This window comes from Pleurodeles waltl, chromosome 9, assembly GCF_031143425.1.
Source record: "Pleurodeles waltl isolate 20211129_DDA chromosome 9, aPleWal1.hap1.20221129, whole genome shotgun sequence".
NCBI lineage: Eukaryota > Metazoa > Chordata > Amphibia > Caudata > Salamandridae > Pleurodeles > Pleurodeles waltl.
The window spans coordinates 903170831-903193309 of NC_090448.1; the positions used below are offsets into that span (position 1 = coordinate 903170831).

Sequence of the window (22479 nt, forward strand, 5' to 3'; positions counted from 1 at the left end):
AGCAGATCAACAATTGTATGCAATTTAATGAAAAAACATAGCAGTTTACAGTTGCCCTCATTGGCTTCACTCTCTCTTCCAGCCTGGATCTTGCTGTACTCACTCAAATGAATCTGCTCTTTTAACTTCTGCAGGCCAGTTCCTCTCTACTCTGCCACCATGCCAGCCTCTCTCACCACCTTCCTAAAGAATGACCTGTTTTCTTTCACATCTCCCATTCTTGATTTTTGCTGTGATGTTTCATGTTTATGGTGACATAACATCCATTAATCCAACTGTTTGTATTACATTTTTAATGCTGTAGTTAATTTTGGGGAAAACGCCCTACATTCTTATAACATCATTAAGGATTTTCTTTTAAATTAGTCTGCTCCACTGTAGCAGAAAAATAACAATTTACATAAATACACAGTAGTACAATGACCGATATTAAAAATAAAAAAATAGAATGATGTTGGATAAAGAACAAACGGCTAGGATGTAGTCATAAGTGGAACCTCTGGATGGCTCATAACCCATTACAACAGCTCACTTAAACACAACATGAGTGGAATTGGCTTCAGATATTGTTTAGGCTGTTTCAATTTAGAAAGTTAGTATTATGATTAGAAACACCTATTTCATTACAACAGTGCTTAATTTGAGCTGGTGGTTGCCGGGGTGGGGGTGGCGGGCAACAGCACTTCTTTTTGTGGACCAGCACTTACTTCCCGCATCAGATGTTTACAGAGTGCAAAGTAGGGAAAACAAAAAGATCGGAAAGAAATGCTTACAGATCAGAAAGACGGAAAAAGAGAAAGACGGTAAAACAGTCACAAAAGGAGAAAACAGGACCCTGCAAGAGCGAGAAAAAGGAGCAGGAAAGGTCTGGTAGAGGATTAAAGACTACTGCCGCTGGTATTCAGTGCGCCGACATTTAATTGCACCTTTTTTCGGTTTCTGAGCAAAGCTTTGGGCACTTGTACTCTTTCTTTCACAAATTAAGCACTGATACATCTGGGATAAATACTATTGCTTACCTTTGGTAGAGGTGGGCAATCCCCCTGAAGCCTGAGTCTGGCTGGAGCCAGATACTTGGCTCTTGCTCACCTTGAGGTCCCCTTGGACGAGAAAAGCAGAGTTTGGTCCCTCTTGATACAAAGCTACAGTGGAGGCTGTGTCAGTGGTGGGTGCAGACCTACCAACTCACACGATGCCACCATGTGATACACGGTATTGGCTCCTTTCACGCGGTCACTCAAGTAGGAGCTGATATCACACAGTGACAGGGAAAACAAGCTGAAAACCGCTGTGAGCTGACGTCCATTAAGGGGTGTCACAAAACCCCAGGACATATGCAACAGCCTCAGCAAGCTTATGTTCTTCGTTTCTTTTTTTTGTTTTTGAGGTGAGGGTTTGGGAGCAGGGTGTGATTTTTTTTAATTAAGGGGAGGGTGTGTGTGTCTGTGTGTGTGTGTGTGTGTTTCTATGTCCGCCTAGCCCAAAAAAGCGTAATGAGCACACAGCATGCATGATGAGTACTAACGGCTTCAGAGTTCTTCAAACCCAGACGTAAATCAGTTGAACAGTGCACACATCGGCTTTACATATCTCTTAATTTATTGTATCTGATCAGAACACCTCCACAAAGACTCTAAACGAAGGCTTAAAATCGTGAACATTTCACAATCACTTGTAAGAACATGCATAATGCACTAACATGAAGGCAGCGAGCTAGATGCAGCAATGCTTTGTTTTAAGTTAGTGGGAGATTATCATCTCTGCCCGGTCAAAAACTACCTGGACTCCACTAAACAGCACAAAATAGAAAATAGTACACATATGCTAGTGATTTGTGCCTCAAAGATTAAACCTGTATGAATGGAGTTAAAATAACTCCAAACCTCCCAAAGAAACCAGCTATATTTTTGTTATTTCATGAAATGATGATTCAGAAGCTGAGCTGCTGTACATGTGCTTTTCTAGTTCCATAGACAATATTTGTCTATGTGTAGGGCTTTAAATGGGCCGGTATTGTCAGGTACTGCGTACCTGCACTTCTTTATTCGGAGAGGGAGAGTACCTGCACTTCTCAGCAGAACTGGAATACTTTTATTTAAAAAGCACATGCACTTCTGAGAAGAAAGCACGTACTCTGGTACAGGGCACCTGCAGTTTCATTTTTCCATTTCAAGCGCTGTGTATGTGTGTTTGTTTGTATGAACAACTTTACATTATAGATTTGCAGAACATAGTCTGTGCGGAGATGCTTGGGTGAATTGAGACATTACATGACATTTATTTGGAGGGGGGTGCAGACTTGTGGTCGAGTGCACTTCTGAGGTTCAGTTCCATACCGCCCTCTTCTAAATAAGCATTTAACTCTTTAAATTATATAGATCTCACTGGACATTGGGCCTCATTCACAAAGGCATGCAGGGCTTTAAAACCAGTAAACTGCAGTTCTACCGCCCCTTTCCTGTTCTTTTAAGCAATATCACTCCAGGCGGTAATACTTGGTATTATCCACTCTAAAGGTTGATCTGTTGCGAAAAAGAAACTCTTTGTTTTGTGCAATTCCTTCCTGGTCACGATGTCAGCATATTCTGCCACTTGCATGCTCCTCTTCACAAGTCAAGTTCAGTGCCCCGTCTGGGGACCCACAAAACACTCAAGGCTTCACTGCCAGCCCATTTGCTTTTCATCCTTTGATTAGCAGCTCTGAGAAAATTTATTTCTCTACTTAGAGGGCTTCTAAAGTCAATGAGCCTGCACCAGTGGCGTAGCGTGGGGGGTGCAGGGGGGGCCGGCCGCACCGGGCGCAACATCTTGGAAGAGACTAAATCCACGGGTTAGGGGGCGCAAATTACTTGCCTTGCCCCGGGTTAGGGGGCGCAAATTACTTGCCTTGCCCCGGGTGCTGACAACCCACGCTACGCCACTGGCCTGCACCATCCCGTGGCAGGCAAAAAACAGGTAATTTGGTGCCTCAGTCTAGTGGGTGTGGGAATTGGGACAGACCTGTCTAATGCAGGACACACCCAGTGAGCAGCTGCTCAGTTAAGACTGATGACATATACATATGTGGCAATGCTTAAAACCTTCACATCTTAAAGTACTGACCTTACTGAAAGCAAACTACAGCTATTGTCAGTGAAAGCTGAAACACATATATTTAGTAAATATATTTTTAAGGAGTCTTGGTTGATCTGCACATTTAATTACCACGACTTCCAAAATTTCAATAATTTGCATTTTTTTCAGTATTCACACAGCCATTTTTGGCCGGCTTGGCTCATAAATTGTTTATTTCCTCCTAGATCCAAGCTGGACCTCTGGCTCAGCTTTTTCCATTAATTCTTTGGCTTGCCCAGCTCTAACCTTAGTCAATAAAGCAATGCTCATTATTTTCTTACCAAAATATTGTTGGAGTCTTTCAATTTAGATTTATAGAGCATCCAGTGGTACCGCAAATCTTCCAACCGCAAATCCTCAGTGATCCCCATAGCTGGGCGATAATGACGCAGAGCTTCAAAAAGACGCTGCCCTTCTGGAACATGGGACTGCAGTACCTGAAAAATGAGATCAAACATGCTTTACATTTTATTGCTGTCCCTCTATCCTTAAACATCCAGAGGGCCTTTAATTTTGATTGTTTCATGTATAGCATCTCTTTGTGGACTTCTTTACAGTTTTAGCTACTTGAGGTTCGCCATACTGATGAAAGAAACACTCTCTGAATGATCAGTCCAAGCAAAAATAATAGGCTCTAGAACATGGGTACTCGCAAACATTTTCTCAGGGGACAAAATGTTGGACCAGTGGTGTGACCGAGGGCCGCATTAATGCCAGTAGAGGGGTTTTGGGGTGGGGCTGTTTGGGAGGGCTTGGTTGTAAGGTAAGTGTAGGGGAAGCGAAGCATATTCATCTAGTGGCTGAACTGCACAATATGAAACCAGGAAACCTGGGATTAGTCCCGGCTTCCCCACTTTAATAAATTGTGAGATCCTAGGTGATTGTTTTATTTCATTTTCCCTCATTTTTCTTCACATATGAGAGGACCCCGAGATACATGGCTTCAAGATGTGCGCTTTAGAAATCCTTCCATGGAATGCACATAAGAACTAACTTGCCTCTTGGTTCACTATTGGCATTGACATCAGGGAGGGGAAAAGAATGTTTATAAATTCGAGCTTGAAAACTTTCACTTTAAAAAAAATATTTCTCACCACACAGATATAATCTAATTTATATCGGTAAAAGGGTTCGGCATGTTAATAAAATACACTTTTGGAATTTTGAAGAGAATTTATCATATTTCTAAACATTTCCTGGAAGCTAGTTTTAAAAATGAAGGTGTTCCTAAAGGTAAATGGTGCAGGCAACACCCTAGTTACATCCTTCCTCTGAATTCAAGTTACCTGACGTTAACCTTAAAATAAATGCTTGCAAGTTTGGATACCATTTTGTTATTGGTGGTGAGTAGATATACAGCAGGCCTGGTGCTACTGTTGACCAGGCAGGTGGATGCATGTAAAGGTCAGGAAGGATGCATGCGGCCCCCGGGCAGACTTTGAGTATCACTGCACTAGAACATAAATGCAACGCTACTGTCACAATTCTTAACAAATGTGGTTACTTTTGTAACCTAGGAGAAGCATTGCATAATTTTTTAGTTCATCCCCTAAATTGGAAAAGGGAGGAATCCATGTGCAAATCATGTTAATTCTGCCACAAAAGTTGCGGACTGCCACAAGTGGGTACCCCATGCCGCTTCTCCATGACTTAACAAGCAATCCCAGGCATGTTTTTCCATCACTGGTCTTCATCGGGGAAGTGCAATTTGGGTCCCTGAACGAGTAAGTTGTATTACTTTATTTCACTTAAGAAGATACAATAAAAAAATATAAAATCTGATGTAAAGACAGGGTAGAAAAGTAATAGCACAATAAGTTAAGAACTGTTGGGATAAGCGGTTACACACTGCGAGCATATTATAGGGTGCCAAATAAAAAAAGTACTTTTTCAAAGCGAAAGTAGTTATTTTGCCCTGGAAATTTAAGTATGTGTCTAGCGAGTTATTATACCAACGTGGTTCTCTGCTGTCCCAAATAAGAATAACAGAAAGGTGAAATTACTACCGGTGCCACAGTCAAAAATTAATTTATTCTTGGGTCGCCGCAAAAGATTAAGTTTATGCTTTACCTGAAAATGGCATCATTTAATGTCTCCTGCTGCTGGCACTTTGAAGTAGGTGCCCTACCTTAACATATGGATGTCCAAGTCCGACAAGCGTAGTACAGATTTACCACCAGAATATCAATGTTATTATTATTGACTTGTCAAAATATTAAGCCAAAATATTGATGACCAGATTATTGTGAAGTTATATATATATATATATATATATATATATATATATATATATATATATATATATATATATATATATAGTTAAGGTTGGGTTGACTATACTTAACTGTACATGTATGTGTCTTGATAAGACATATATCTTCACGGTACGTAGGTGTGGAGTTAAGAATAGTAAATCTAAACCTAACTCAATATACTTCAATTCATGATATTTTGGTAATCAACATTTTTGCCACAATATTTCTGCAGGTCAATAATTTGTTTTCGATATTCCAACATACAATTGTGGTTAATTTAGTAAAATCTAGTAACATTGTTTAGCTGACTACTGATCAATCAAAAAACAATGTAGAAAAAAGTATATGGGCTAATTATATTGGCTTACAACTTTATTACAAATGTATAATGGCCAGAATGCTTCAAGAGATAATTACCATTGTGCCAGCATGTTGCCAGGGATTACTACCACAGTGCCAGTTTCAGCATGCTGCAAGAGATTACTAACAACTGTAATACCACACAGCTAATTTGAGTTCACTATTTTTGACTGTTGACGCATTGAACTCTGGGGTTGCTTTCATGCCATAAATCCTGTACTCAGGGAAGAAGCCTATCACCCCAACATCTGAAGAAGATAGTGAACAAAAAGGCCAGGGCATACCCAAAGTAAAACTCCGTGTGGTGGATCCAAGTGGTAATTCAAGAATTGAGTCGAAGTCCAACGAACAGGTGACACTGGATATTTATTACAGGTGAGAAAAAGTGGTCAGTATACTTGCCTGTTAACGACGCGACCGGCATGGTGCTACTCAGTGCTTGATAAGGCTTATCATGGCCCTCTTTGCTACCTGTTTTCCATATTAATGATCTACCTGGAGATCGACATCAATCATTATTTTGGAACTCCTTTTAATTCTTTCTACTTGCATATGTCTATGTCTGCATAGCTGAAGCCTTGACAAAGTCTATGAGACGAAACACGTGTTGGCTGTTTGCTGTTTGGACTTGTGTTTGATGTGGCCATTGACTGGAAAACTGACCACTTTTTCTCACCTGTAATAAATATCCAGTGTCACCTGTTCGTTGGACTTCGACTCAATTCTTGAATTACCACTTGGATCCACCACACAGAGTTTTACTTTGGGTGTGCCCTGGCCTTTTTGTTCACATTGTACAGGCAACCACTCACTGGTTCCAGTGTGTGGTCCTTTGACACCTGAGGTGGCAGGTGCATGGCTAGCCTGGCAACCACAACTAGCTGTTGCTTGAAAAAGACTACTACTGATGGACATTAGATGAAACCTGAGTTGATGTGCGAGCGCCTTTGGCATTCTCCACGTTCTTTCGCTTATATTCTATCTGAAGAAGATAGCCTGGAAAACATCAGGACTGGCTAGGACTCACTCACAGTGATTGGCTAGTTTACTTTGGAAAATACTGCATTTCACCCGTCCCAAGAATATAAACCTGTAACTGAAGAGAAGTCTTCCCCCACTGTTGAATTCCTATTTACCTAAGTTTGGAGAGAGTAGCTTTCATTTCTATTGTGAACTTCTGTTAAACCATTTTGCTACAGGACTTGTGGCATCAGTTGTAGGAAGCGGTTCTATATATTCTATACCAAAGTAAGGTATAGTGTGCACAGAGCCCAGTGGATCCCCAGAGGATTTACAGAGGCTAATGTAGATAATGCTAATGCTCTCTTTTGTGGTAGTGTGGAATAGCAGTAAGGTTTATCAGAGGGTAGTGCTAAGCATTTGTTGTACACACAGAGTCAAGAAATGAGGCACACGCTCAATGACTAACTCCAGTCCAATGTTTTATGTATAAAAATATACTTTTTTACTTTATTTCTAGAACCAAAAGTATCTCTGTTGCAGGTAAGTACAGTTTCAAGAATGTATCAATTTCAACTATAAAATGCAGTTAGTTTGTAATTCACAGTTAAGACAGTTTTCAGGTATGTAATACTTTTCAATATCAAAAGTAGACAGTGCAATTTTCATTGAAGACAATGTAGTTCTTGGGGGAACTACATACACAGTTTACATGTAAGTGCTAGACTTACGGTCCAAATCTTCTGGAGTTAAAGAGTCCACAGGACAAGGTTCGATTTGACACCAAGAGTGCACCACCAGCAACACAGGGCCGGCTGGGTGCCGAAGTTGAAGCTGCTGTTGGGCGCCCAATGGAAACCAATGGAGAGTACCCCCAGGGTTGGGTCATGGGATCAAGGGGGTTTAGATCAGCACCGGGGGGGGGTAAGCACCAACCTTACACTGTCAGTGGCACAGGGGCAGCTGGGTGCAGGGTGCAAACACATTGTCAGGCACCCAATGCAATCCTATGAGGAACTCCTGTTTCCTCAAAGAGGCTGCAGGCTTGGTCCAGGGGGTTGGCTGAAAAGGACCAATGGCTGGACAGGCAAGTTGAGGCTCCCCTACATGTCGAAGGACTGTCATCTGGGTTCCCCAAGGCCAGGGGACTGCGGGTGCAGGGGTACCTTTAGGCGTTGGGTATCTTCACTGGAGCCAGTCCAGGGGGGTCATCTGGATTCAGGCTGCAGGCACTGTCATGGTGCCCAGGAGAGGTCAACTTGGTCAGGTGGGCCACCTGTACTCAGGCCATGGGCATTGGGTGCAGAGTGGGCAGGACTCACGGATCTGAAGGACTCTGGAGTCCTGGTTTGAGGTTTCTTTGTGGACAGGGCCGCTGTCCTCAACAGATCCAGTCTTTAGGGAAGGCAGGCAGTCCTCTGAGGGTGTAGAGGTTGCTGGTCCTGCAGAACAAGTGGTCTTCTTGTAGAAGGAGTCTTGAAGCTGCAAACAGACCGGTAGAGCTGTGGCCAAGTTAGTTGTCATCTGGGGACTTCACTGAGGTGCGGCTATTCAGTCCTTCTTCTTCTTTAGGTTACCAGGAATCTGAAGAGCAAGTTTCAGGGTTGCCCCTAAATACCCAAGCCACTGGCTACTGACCCTGAGGGTGACTACACCCTTCCTGTGCCCACTCCCTTTGGGGAGAGGGGGCACATACCTAACCCTATTGGCTATCTCTCTCCAAAACAAGATGGATGATTCTGCTAGGAGGGGTTCACCTCAGCTCTGGGCACCTTAGGGGTGGTCACAGCTGGTGTGGACACTCCTCCTGGTGTTTACTAACTTTCCCACCAGACCTGCCGCCAAAAAGTGGGGCTTGGTCTGGGGGGCGGGCATCTCCATTGACTGGAGTGTCCTGAGGCATCATAACAAAAAGCACGAGCCTTTGAGGCTCACTGCCAAGTGTTGCTGTTCCTGCAGGTGGGAGGTGTCAAACACCTCCACCCAGAGCAGGCTTTGTCCCTGACTCCTGAGAGCACAAAGGCTCTCACCCCATGGGGTGAGAAACTTGTCTGGTGGTGTCAGACTGGCAGCGACCGGTCAGCCACACACTAGAGAGTTGGGTGAATTATGGGGGGCATCTCTAACATGTCCTCTATGTGCATTTTTCAATAAATCCAACACTGGCATCAGTGTGGGTTTACTGAGCTGATAAGTTGATACCAAACTTCCCAGTCTTCAGTGAAACCATCATGGAGCTGTGGAGTTCATAATGACAAACTCCCAGCCCATGTACTCAATATGGCTACACTGCTCTTACAGGGTCTAAGAATGGACTTAGACATTGTAGGGGCATATTGGTCATGCAGCTATGACCTCACCTGTGGTGTAATGCACCCTGCCTTAGGGTTATAAGACCTGCTAGAGCTGTGACATACCTTATCTATGCCACAAGCAGTGTTTTATAGGCATGGCACCTAAGGAGGGATGCCATGTCAACTTTACCTTTTTCTCCCCACCAACACACATAATCTGCAATGGCAGTGGGCATGTGTTTGGTGAGTGGTCCCTTACGGTGGCATGATACATGCTGCAGCACGTAGGCACCCCTCTCTGGTCACAGGGCTCTTGGTACCGCTTGTACCTTTTACAAGGGATTTAGCTGTGTGCCATCTGTGGAAGCAATGATGCAGTTTAAGGAAATAACACAGGTGCTGGTGCCTGGTTAGCAGGATCCTAGCACAAACTCAGTCAAGTTAGCAGCAGATATCAAGCAAAAAGTGGGGTGGTGACCATGCAGGGCACTTTCCTACATCAGTCTCTTGCTAACCCACAGGGTTATAGAGTATTAAGGTAGTGCAAGAGAACAGCAGTTGCCCATATGAAACTTCCCTCAGATGGTTTTAAGAAACAGAGGATGCTGGTGCCTATCTGGAAGAATTCCAGAGGGCAAATTGGAAATGGCATCAACAGCCATGCTGTGGAACCACTATCCTTGAATCATTCATTGCCAAATCAACCTTTTGTACAAAAAAACAGGAACTTGTTGAGTGCATCCATGTGTGTCTTCTGAGCACAACACTGGTGCTAACAGTTATGCAGATGCAATCTGTAGTGTCCAGGCCACCTCAGATGCATACTTGGCTGCATTCTGGCCACGCTCTACTTTTTGGGCTAGTGAGGCTTCGATATCCCCCTGGGTGACCGGCAAGATGCCACTGGCCAGTCTCATTGCATGTCAATGCACCTCCCCAAAAGGCAAAATGTGTTAACTGATCTAAGTGCTACATTAGTTAAAAACAATCTCTTTCAGAAAGCAGATATTTTTTGCAATTCAATATCTAGAGGGTCGGTTGGAAAGGAATTTAGATTAACCTTACTTGTTGAAGCTTGATTAATCTGGCTCCCTGATGAAGAGTTTTTACATAGGAAACCCAGGTCACGGGGTCAGTCTATGTCATCTAACCACAGGTAGACTGACTGGCAAGCATGACTGAGCAAGTAGCATTTGTTATGGGGCCAGGAGCAGAACCCCTGCCAGACGTCCAGCTAGATACCTGCAACTCCATGAGGCCCAAAGGCATGCCAGAGAGAAACAGAATCTCACTGAAGATCTGCAACATGGCCTCTTCGAAAGCAACTATTTTCTGCGGGGTCAGCAATGGTCCTAGAAAGTCACATCACACTGGAATTAACTGCAGGATTGGTTTGGATTACACTGGAGGAATTAGATCTTTATCTTGATGCCCTCACACCTTCCCACTAGAATGGTGGTATGGAGAAGAGTCCAGCTTGACTTCTTTGTGCTTCTGTCAAGACATCGACTTGGAGTTACAGGAGGACTTCTAATGGAGAAGTGGAGTTTTCATGGGAGGGTCCTCCAGGACAGGACAGTGACCAAGCCCTCATCCTGGACTGAGATTATGACTTATGCTTCAAATGTGACCTCTTCCTGTGTTTCACTTCCTGGTCCTGAATAGGCTTGAGGAACATGAGAGCCTGTCATGCCTGGAACCCATCCACCACATACATTCCTCATGCAAATCTGTGACTTACATCTGCTTCCTGCCTTCCTTGGCACAGCTTGAATCCTGTAGTTTTTGGTTTGGACATCATGCTCTAGCATACTGTGAAAGGTTTTATAGTTGTCAGAAGACAAAGTTAGAAGAGCCTCTGATCCGCTCATAAGGCACAGAACGAAAGGTATTGACATCAGCACATAGGCATCATACTTATATGCTGCTCAGCTCCATCACTTCTGAGGTGTTACAGTGTCACTGCATAGCCACACTCCTCAACCTACCAGCTTGAGGAGCATTTCTGAAGAATTTGCTGTATCTGTTCTGGCTTCTGCTGATATTCTAAGGTGAGGAATCAGCATTTAAGAGTATCACTCAGACCCCAAAAGTTGGAAAACCTAATCTCCTATAGCGGTGTTAGGGGTACAAATTCTTAAAGCTTCATCCCCACCTATGCAGCCTAATTCAAGAAAATATCTATGGTGGAAGGTGGTTTCAAAATGGAAAATATTAGATCCGGACCTAGAAACCAAAATCCTCGATGACAAGTACATTGTGATAACCAACATACCAAAAATGCCAAGAGCCATATAGGAATAAAGTATAGCATGGTTGTAAGATCATGTTGGGCCAGGGTTAGTGTGGTGCAAGGACTTGAGGAAGGTATAACAAATTCAGATTCCTTGTTGGACTGACACTGGGAGTGGGTCAAGGTATATCAATCAATTTCTGTGGTGTAAAAGTGATACAGTTAAAAAAAAAGTCTATCATCTGAAGATGTCTATGGGATGTGAAATACATTCAATATTCCAAATGTAGTAAAATGCTGTTCTCTGTTACCAATGTTTTAGTATAAATTAGTCAGTGACATGATATTTTTACCGAAGACTCCCTTTTTCATCATGTTCTATTTTCTTTTACTTACATTATGGTATCCCATTTCCTCACATACCTTTTTGATATCCCGTTATGCTCTCAGTCTTTCGTTTGTCAATTTAAAGGACAACATGTTTTGGAATGCAACTCCTATACACTTCCCACAATTCACTTTCCCAATCCAACTTATCATGAACTTCCTTTTCCTTTAACTTTTTATGGTTAATTACTTTAAGTGCTCTGTTTTTTAACTGTTGCATGAAAGGCAAATCTGATAAAATAAACTTGAAACTTGGCTTAGAAGGGCCTTTCACCCAAACCCATTTATCCAAGTAACCAACAACATCTTGTGCCTCCAAAACAACATACCACACCACTTCCTCAGACTCAGGCCTAGACCAGGCACACATTCATGTGACACTCATATGGCAAATATACACAACCTTATTTAAATCCTAATCGACAGCAAACATAACTGTCCAACACAAAACACTATCCACTTTATGCTCACCAAATCTCATTCTGCAATTCCCCATACCCCTGTGACCTCAGGTATCATGCAGTGCAACCTGGATGCAATCATCAGCAAAAACTAGCCGGAACCCACACATACCTTAAACGCCTTCATGCCATAAGACTACAGCATCAATCTCACTGACCATACACCCAAGACAGGAGGAAGACTTAACATAATACACAAGTCCACCTCGCCTTGCCCCTTGAGGAAATCCAGCAACATTTAAGTCATTCCATGTCTTCACCTACCACTCTCTGCATTACAATCACCCTCAGTGTCATCTTCCAGCCTTTTCTGAAGAAAGATGTAACAGAATAAATATTAGACTTAATCACCTTCGTCTCCGTTCACAACTATTTTATATTGTGCAGAGACTTCAAGCTCCCTGCAGATACATAGTGTAAAAAATGAAAGTATCCCTCTGCACACTTCACAACAACCTGGACATCAATCAAGTCATCATTAAACCTGTCCACTACAAAGCAGCACACCCAGCTTCATCAAACTATCTTTGCCATTAACAAATTCGGAGCTTTGAAATGAACCATTCCCTTGCCCATCTTCCATGCCACAACAAACCAGTCATAAAGCCACAACAAACCAATCATAAATACAAATGCAATATACCACTCTTTCATGGGCCTCTCCATAAGCTCTCTCAAAGACTGCTCATTAAGCTTTCCAGCTCCCAATAGTCCACATCAGATGTCAACAAACTCCTCAGCATATGCAATACTATGCTGAAAAACCTTATAGGTGCCCAATCATCACTAAAAACATGATCCTTCAGAACCAAACCTTCAGTACTAAGGTACTCCAAAGTGCTCCACAGACAATCAATACAAGAAACAGTGATGTGGACTGTGCTAAACTTTCAACTTTGGAACATGGGAACCTAGGTCTAATCCCAGCTTTGGCATAATATTGAAAATCATAAGAATCTGATAACATCCCTTAATCTCATCGCTTCTTAAAGTTAAACTGTTTATTGGAACTGTAAATACAGGCATGTAATTTAAAATATTCTAAATCTCTGCTTTATGAACATGGTCTTCTACTGCCTCCTAACACCGCCTGTTATGGATTCTACAATTTTTGACCCGTCAACCCTACTCTCTGGGAATGCTATATGAAATGTTTCTTTACTAATGAATTTATAAAGTAAAAATATTTTATTACCAAATAATTGTCATTTGCTTCTCCATATAACATGAACATATAGATTTTTGTACTATTATTTACATTCAGAAATATTATATGCATGCCTGCTATTGCTGATATTAACATGCACTATCAATGAATTACTCTTTGAGGTAATAAAGGCAGATCTCATGCTTTCAAAGTGAAAGAGTGCATAAACACCAAGGACATTAGTGGCTCAAAGCGAGTCCTCTGGGTTTCTGGGGCACGCTTGTCCCTGAATCTTGAACAGTAGATCAATATAGGCTGCACTTACTATCGCTGACCAAAGGTGAAGCATGAGGACATTTAGGCCCTCATTACAACCCTGGCGGTCGGCGATAAAGCGGCGCTAATACCGCCAACAGGCCAGAGGAAAACAAAATGGAATCACGACCGTGGCGGAAACCGCCAACATAGACAGCCACTTTAACACTCCGACCGCCACGGCGGTACAAACAAACAGCGCAACGGTCACCGCCAACAGACAGGCGGAAGACAATGTACCGCCCACACTATTATGAGAGGCCAATCCGCCACCTTTTCCGGGGTGGAACCAACACGAACAAAAACACGACGGAAACAGGACTTGGTAGGGAAAACACTCACCACTCCACACCCCACGAGGAACCAGGACACCTTGGAGCCAGAACTCCAAATACTCCCTGCAATGGTATTCCTGCTCCTCTTTCAGGAGCAACAAAGACAGCGGCGATGACCACGGTGAGTACTGCACCTACAACACAGGGGAGGAGGGAGGGAAAAGAGAGTGATACACACACGCAACACCCCCACCCCCACCCTCACCCACAACAACATACACACAAATACATGCTGCAACATTACATTTACACCCCCTCACTCCCCTTTCAAGAACGCAAGAACAAAAGGAAATGAGTTGAACGATTGTCATCATGGAAAAAAACAGTAGTCAAAACTCGAAATACAGTATAGACAATTATGTACACCAACTACACAAGTCCGGATAGTGCACCAATAATTGTCCGTGGACCACTAGGCCCAAAATGCATGGGCGAGGCCCACACTCGATACCAGACTTCAAATGTAGAGAACACTGCAGGGGCATCAGATCGAAATGAAACAGGCAGCCCAGGGGGAAGTAAAAGGGGGGCACCTAAGCCGGATGAGTGCACAATGCCACTGCTCCACGAGGAGGCTCCATGCCCACTGCTTTATCCTGGGTAGTGCAAAGCCACAGTATCTCAAGTCTCTCCAGTAGATGGTTTGCCCATTGCTTTATCCTGGGGAGTGCAAGGCCACAGTCTCTTAGGTCTCTCCAGTGGGTGGGTTGCCCACTGGTTTATCCTGGGGAGTGCAAAGCCACAGTCTCTCAAGTCTCTCCAGTGGGTGGTTTGCCCACTGCTTTATCCTGGGAGTGCAAAGCCACAGTCTCTCAAGTCTCTCCAGTGGGTGGTTTGCCCACTGCTGTATCCTGGGGAGTACAATGCCACAGTCTCTCAAGTCTCTCCACTGAGTGGTTTGCCAATGCTTTATCCTGGGGAGTGCAAAGCCACAGTCACTCAGGTGGATGCCTTTCTCCACTGGTTCTGGAGGGGGCTTTGTGCCCAGAGTGCTTCATCCTGCCAAGGACAGAGGTAGTGGATGTGATTCTCCAGTGGTTCTGGAGGGGGCTTTGTGCCCAGAGTGCTTCATCCTGCCAAGGACTGAGGTAGTGGATGCCTTTCTCCACTGGTTCTGGAGGGGGTTTTGTGCCCAGAGTGCTTCATCCTGCCAAGGACAGAGGTAGTGGATGTGATACTCCACTGGTTCTGGAGGGGGCTTTGTGCCCAGAGTGCTTCATCCTGCCAAGGACTGAGGTAGTGGATGCCTTTCTCCACTGAAGGTGTTTCATCATGGAAGCTGCCCAGGCTCCTGGAACTGACCACCAGGCTCGGTCGACTGACCACTGGGGATGGCAGCCATGTCTGCGGTGGTGCCACTGGCTCAGGATGTCGCAGGGCCGCTGGCGGTGCTTGCGGCAGTGTCAGTAGTGGCGGTGCTGGTGGCGGCCTCTGTGGCATCGGTGCTGGTGGTGGACTCTGTGGCATCGGTGCTGGCGGCGGACTCTGTGGTGGCGGTGCTGGTGGCGGACTCTGTGGCGGCGGTGCTGGTGGCAGGCTCTGTTGCGGCAGTGCTGGTGGCGGGCTCAGTGACTGCGGTGCTGGTGGCGGGCTCAGTGACTGCGGTGCTGGTGGCAGTGCATGTGGCAGTGCAGGTGGCGGGCTTCTCCGCTGTACCAGTTGGCGTCGACGTGGACAGAAGGTGTGACACTGGTCCCATAGTCAGTGCCACCATGCCCTCTCCTGACCTGCCCATGATTTTCTGACCCTTCCACACCTTGGATGGTGGCGCAGCTGTCTTGCCACTATCCCCTTTTGTTTTCCCTGAGCCCTTGGTGGCAGGTGTTTTCACCTTCTCCCTCCGGGTTATGGGCAACTTTTTTACTTTCACAGGTGGCGGAATGTCCTTGCCCTCGCTCTGTGGCACACTGGCTGCCCTGATGCTTGGTGCACTCTAAAAGCCCGCTGTTGCTGGGACCACTGTGCCCGGTGATGTGGTGGCTGAGGTGCTGGGTTGGGACCTGGAAAGCCTGGCCCTAGGGGACGGACGGGGAGGGAGGTGTAGGGAAGAGGTCAATGTTAGCCAGGAGTTTTTTTTAGACACAATGGGACGGGTAGATGGAGTGGGTTTTGGGTGGAGGAAGAGGTAGTGGTTGTAGGAGGTGTAGGATTGCTGAATGTGGGTGTAGGTGCATGGGCTGGAGGCTGTTGTGAGGTGGATGGCTGTTGGGTGGTGTGTGCCTGCGTTGTGTGCTTTGGGAGGAGGGCTCACAGACACACTGGTAGAGGACACGGGATGTGTGAATGGTAGTGGGGGTGGTGAGTGCACGTGAGCAGTGTGTGGTGATGGGCGTGCTGGTGATGTAGGTAGTGGCTGAAAATGTAGTGCATGCAGGTGTGAGTGGAGACAAGACAGGGAGTGAGGAGGACGACGTGGAGGAGGGGGAACACAGTGGATGCAGTGGATGTTGGTATGTCTGTATGGGAATGATGCTTGTCTGAGTGCCTGTGGGATGTGTGGTGCTTATGTTTGCCTGAGCCACCCTTGTGTGATGAGGTGTGTGCATGCTGGGCTGATGGTGTGCTTGGGATAGGCTGAGGCACAGGGGATTGGGTCTGGGTGGAGGAAGTTGGAGGGGGGAGGCTGGACACAGGGACAATGGCTGCCTTCAGTGCTGAGGCCAGAGCCTGAAATGCTCTCTGTTGGGCTGCCTGGCCAGAATGAATGCCCTCCAGGTATGCATTTGTTTGTTGCAAATGCCTCTCGACACCCTGGAAGGCATTCAGAATGGTAGATTGCCCAACAGTGAGGGATCTCAGGAGGTCAATAGCCTCCTCATTGAGGGCAGCAGGGCTGACTGGGGCAGGGCCTGAGGTGCCTGGGGCGAAGGAGATACCCACCCTCCTGGGTGAGCGGCCACAGGACAGACGCTGAGGTGCTGCTGGGAGGGCAGTGCTGGTAGGGGGGGTGGCGGCTGTACCTGTTGATGCGGGGGGCACAGAGGGGCCCGCCACCACAAGGGAGCTCCCATCAGAGGAGGAGTCGCTGTCGCAGATGTCACCTCCTGTCCCTGCAGTGGAGCTACCCTCGCCGTCCATCCCACTAGTGGCTTCATACTCCGTTGTCTTGCCCTCCAGGGCCAAGTGGGATGCAGCTCCCTCCTGCTCTGGTGCCACTGCTCCTCCGCCTGATGATGCTGTTGCACACAAGAACAGGGAGACCACAAAAAGGGTGGGGGAAAGACAGAAGAAATACATGTTCAATGCATGAAATACCACTACCGTTGGCGGACACTAAAGACACAGCAGCCCTCTGCACTACGCCATGCACTTAGAGTTCCTAGATTAATCACATGCCCATGGGGTACAAGGCCTATGCCCGATTGCTGCACACATGGAAGTCACAGGGGCCTGACTAGGTGTAGATGGCTCTTACCACTCGTAGGGTAGGGGTGCCACATATCCTGCCTCACAAAGGGTCCTTGCCTACAAAGCTCGCCTTGGCCTAGGGTAACCCACTGCCCACCTCCCCCACCCAGACACCTCGTAATGCGCACAGAGTCAGAGGGATGTGACGGTACTCACCCCATTGTGGCTGCTGTGATGCCCTCAAGCGCCCATCCAACTCCAGATACGCCACCCCCAGGATCCGGAACATCAGGGGGTTCATGGTGCGACAGGCACCCCTCCCACATTGGGAGGCCATCCCCAGCTGGGTCTCCGCCGTCTTCTTGCTCCAGCGGCGAATGTCCTCCCATCTTTTCCGGCAGTGGGAGCTCTGTCTGTGGGTCCAGACGTCCTTGGCGATGGCACGCCAAATATCCTTCTTCTGGTGGGCGCTGACCTAGAGGAATAGTACAGGGGAAAAGGAAAGCCTTAACCGTCCGGACCATCACAGTCATTGGCCCACGTTCCCACCCTTGCTCTGACGCACATACACTCACACACATGCAGGCCTCATTCCACCCCCCCACCATCTATCTTCCATCCACACCACTCCAAACAGGCATTGCCCAATCAGCATGCTCACAGTGTACTCTCCTGTTTGTCTGGAGGACCGTAGAGTGGCGTGTACTGGGGGAGGACCCCATCCACTAACTTCTCCAACTCCTCCGAAGTGAAGGCAGGGGCCCTTTCCCCAAACATATCAGCCATCGTCGCTTCCAGACTGAGGTCACAGCAGCACTTGCAGTGTAGGTCATCTCCTGTCGAAGGTCAGGTATCAAGTGAGTGAACAGACAGAAAATGGCAGTCACGTCCGCTGCGGTGCGTACCGTCACCGCTGACGTACATCGTCATTGGCACCTGGGATCCATAGGGTCCAATGTTAACCAATGCAGGATTGCGCTGCGGCCTTCAACCACCTACCGCGACGGTGTAGAACACCAGCGTAGTTACCTCATATCCCCTTGTCCCACCTTACAGGTCAGGTAGCCACCATTTCAGGGGGCCACATGGCATTAATATTAACTGCGTCACACCTATCTAGGCCTTGCATACACACAGTAACAGGCACATTGCGGATTTACAAATGTTTGCAAATGACATTTAGTAAAACCTGAGTGTTGGCTGACTCTCTGCTCGCTGGTCTCCTCCATAGGGCACATCCGCTGGGGCAGGTGGTGAGATGGTGGCATCCTCCGGTGTACAGACCGCTGGTGGACCTGTCGACAATGGAAGAGAGGCACGTAATAGTCACCTACAGACTTGATCGTGCAACAATCCATGAACTGTGTGCCCAGTTGGAGCCAGACCTGATGTCAGCAATCTGCCATCCCCCCTCTAGTGAAGGTCCTGTCAGTACCCCATTTCCTGGCAAGTGGGTCTTTTCAAACAACAGTGGCCATTGCACCAGGGATTTCCCAGCCTATGTTATCAAATGTGTTGTCCAGAGTGTTGTCTGCCCTGCTTAAACACATGCACAGCTACATCGTTTTCCCTCAGGTGGAGGATTTGCCTACAGTGAAAGGTGCGTCTATGCCCTGGGACATATCCCCAACCTCATAGGTGCCATTGATGGAACACATGTGGCCTTGGTACCCCCCGCAGGAGTGAACAGGTGTACAGGAACCGGAAGAGCTACCATTCAATGAATGTGCAAATGGTGTGTTTGGCCGACCAGTACATCTCCCATGTGAATACCAAGTTTCCTGGCTCAGTGCATGATGCTTACATTCTGAGGAATAGCAGCATCCCTTATGTGATGGGGCAACTCCAGAGGCACCGTGTGTGGCTAATAGGTGAGGACAAGGACCCTATACCCTGTGAATAGTTGTCTGGGGTTGTCCCTAACGGTTAGTGTGTGTCTAACAGTTGTCCCTCGACATTTGCAGGTGACTCTGGTTACCCCAACCTGTCATGGCTACTGACCCCAGTGAGAAATCCTAGGACAAGGGCAGAGGAACGCTACAATGAGGCACATGGGTGAACTAGGAGAGTGATCAAAAGGATCTTCAGCCTCCTGAAGGCAAGGTTCCGGTGCCTCCATATGACAGGTGGTTCTCTCTACTACTCACCAAAGAAGGTGTGCCAGATCATCGTGGCCTGCTGTATGCTGCACAACCTGGCTTTGCGACAACAGGTGCCTTTTCTGCAGGAGGATGGTCCAGAAGGAGGTCTTGTGGCAGCTGTGGAGCCTCTGGACAGTGAAGAAGAGGAGGCAGAAGAAGAGGATATCGACAACAGAAACAACGTTATCCAGCAATACTTCCAGTGAGACACAGGTAAGAAGATGTCACTGCCTCACACCTCTCATACAATTGTTAGACCTATCATATGTCTGTCACTTTCACCCAGTGTATGGACCTTGACTTGTCACTTTGCCTTTCCATTTCACAGATGTGGGTCCCACTGTGTGACCTCTGCTATATTACCTCATGGACTACAGCTGTGTTACATCGGTATGTCGACATTGCTATATTCCATGGTTATTGCAAATATACATTTGTGAAAGCACAGACTGTCTCCAGCTTGTTTTGTGATTCAAGGGTGTTTATTTCAGTGCAAAATAGTGGAGGGGATGTAAAATGGGCAGGGGTGATGGTGGAGGATTGTCCATGGCAGAGTCCAGTCTATTTGTTTCACAGGTGCATCGTCCAAATGGGCATAGGAAGTGGAGCTAGGGCAGTTGAGGTATAGTCAGGGTGACGATTTGGGACAGAAGGATGACATTCAGGGGGGTCTCATTTCCTGGCGGGGGTCTTGGCATTGTTCTCTGTCTTTGTCCTGGATCTCAGGGACTGTTTGCGGGGTGGTTCTTCTTCTGCAGGGGGTGGGGTGCTGGTGTCATGGTCCTGGGGCGGTGTCTCCTGTCCACTAGCGCCGGCAGAGGTGGTGGGCTGTTCATCATCCAGCCTAGTGTCAGGGGCCCCTTGTTATGCCACAGTGTCCCTCCTAGCGTTCACAAGGTCCTTCAGCACCCTTACAATGGTGACCAGGGTGGTGTTGATGGACTTAAGTTCCTCCCTGATCCCCAGGTAGTGTTCCTCCTGCAGCCACTGGGTTTCCTGAAAGTTGGCCAGTACTGATGCCATCGTCTCCTGGTAATGATGGTACGCTCCCATGATGTTGGAGAGGGCCTCGTGGAGAGTGGGTTCCCTGGGCCTGTCCTCCCCCCGTCGCACAGCAGTCCTCCCAGTTCCCCTGTTTTCCTGTGCCTCTGTCCCCTGAACTGTGTGCCCACTGCCACTGCCCCCAGGTCCCTGATTTTCTTTGGTTGGTGGGTTTGCCTGGGTTCTCTGGAGTGGGGGACACACTGCTGCTTGATGTGTCCTGGGGACAGAGGGGTGGGCCGGCTGGGTGGGTGCTGTGCTGGTGTTTCCTGAGGGGGAGGCTCTGTGGTGGCTTGTGCCAGTGTCAGGGGAACCGACTGTCCCGAGGTCCCAGATGTACCGGGCTGGTCATCTTGATCCAGTTGGACAGAGCTGCTGTCGCCACTGTGGGCCTCTTCTTTGGGGGGAGTGGACATGTCTGGAACCTCCTGTCCGGTGACGTTGGGTAGTGGGGTCCTGCAGGGGTGTAAATATTCATGCAGGGGCATGAATATTGCATCTGTGTGTGCCATTGTGTGCAATGGGTGAGTGACCCTGTTCTCCACTGCTTGCATTCTTGTGTAGGACCTTGTGTGATCATTGGTTTGGGGTCTGTGTGGGTATCTGTAGTGGACATGCTTTGGTGATGGGTGTCCATGCTTTGGTGTTGCATGCAGGGCTTGGTGTTGGGATGTGTGGGTTGTGATAGTGGGACATTTGTGAGGTGTTGGAGTGATGGGGGTGAGGGTGGGGTATGTGATAGCATGCAGGTAGGGTGGGGGATGTAATAGTTAAGATTTGCCTTACCAGAGTCCATTCCTCCTGCTTTTCCTACGAAGCCCTCAGGATGCAGTATAGCCAAGACCCTGCTCCTCCCATGTTGTTAGTTGTGGGGGAGGAGGTGGGGGTCTGCCGCCAGTCCTCTGTACTGCAATCTGGTGTCTTGAGACCACGGAACGCACCTTCCCCCGTAGGTCGTTCCACCTCTTCCTGATGTCATCCCTAGTTCTTGGATGCTGTCCCACTGCTTTGACCCTGTCTACGATTCTGCACCATAGCTCCATCTTCCTAACTATGGAGGTGTTCTGCACCTGTGATCCGAACAGCTGTGGCTCTACCCGGACGATTTCCTCCACCATGACCCTGAGCTCCTCCTCAGAGAACCTGGGGTGTCTTTGCTGTGGTATGGCGTGGTGTGGGTGATGTGTGAGGTGGTTTGTGTTGTGATGTGTGAGGGGATGTGTTTGTGTGTGTTGTCTGAGGTGTGTGGATGTTGTGTGAGTGATGGTGTTGTGTGCCTGTGGATGCTAGTATTGTTGATGGTGATGTCTCTCTCTGGGCTTCTTTCTCAATTTTTGTCGTAGGGGTTTGTGGGTGATGTGGATGTGTGTTTTATATTGTATTGAGTGTGTGGGAGTGGTGTGTGTATGTGTATCACGTATGTGTATTTGGAATTGTCCAATGTGGTTGTGTTTGTAAGTGTGTGTGTATTTTCAGCGCGGCGGTGTGTACCGCCAATGGAATACCGCGGCTGAATGACCGCCACGTGGATTCGTGGGTCGTGATAGTGTGGCCGTATTCCTGTTGGCGTGACGGTGTCAGTTTATCACCGACCTTTGGTGTGGCGGACTTGTGTGGGTGTCTGGTTTTTCGTGGATTCTGGGCTCTGGGTCGTAATAGCTGAAGCGGTATTCCGCTGCCGCCGCAGTGTGTTGGCGGTCTTCTGCACGGCGGTAAGCGATATGTACTGCCAACGTTGTAATGAGGGCCTAAGTGATGTACATTTCTACCAAATCTTGAGAAACAAATACAGGCGATGGAAGCTCTTAACAAAACATTAGGGGGGTCATTCTGAACTTGGCGGGCGACGGGAGCCGCCCGCCAAGCGGGGACCGCCAGAATACCGCTGCGCGGTCAAAAGACCGCCGCAGTAATTCTGAGTTTCCCGCTGGGCGGGCGGGCGACCGCCAGAAGGCTGCCCGCCCACCCAGCGGGAAACCCCCTTCCACGAGGATGCCAGCTCCGAATGGAGCCGGCGGAGTGGAAAGGGTGCGACGGGTGCAGTTGCACCCGTCGCGATTTTCAGTGTCTGCTATGCAGACACTGAAA

At 47.4% G+C, this 22479-nt stretch overlaps 1 protein-coding gene across 2 annotated transcripts in view; it reads right to left on the minus strand.

The window, feature by feature from the left end:
* Positions 1 to 22479, minus strand: part of SYNE3 (spectrin repeat containing nuclear envelope family member 3) — a 378235-nt gene that overhangs the window by 38777 nt on the left and 316979 nt on the right. For both annotated transcript variants that reach the window (XM_069208251.1, XM_069208252.1), the window contains exon 17: positions 3396 to 3551. In XM_069208251.1, coding sequence (XP_069064352.1) covers positions 3396 to 3551 — 156 coding nt within the window. The remainder of the gene's footprint in view (positions 1 to 3395; positions 3552 to 22479) is intronic.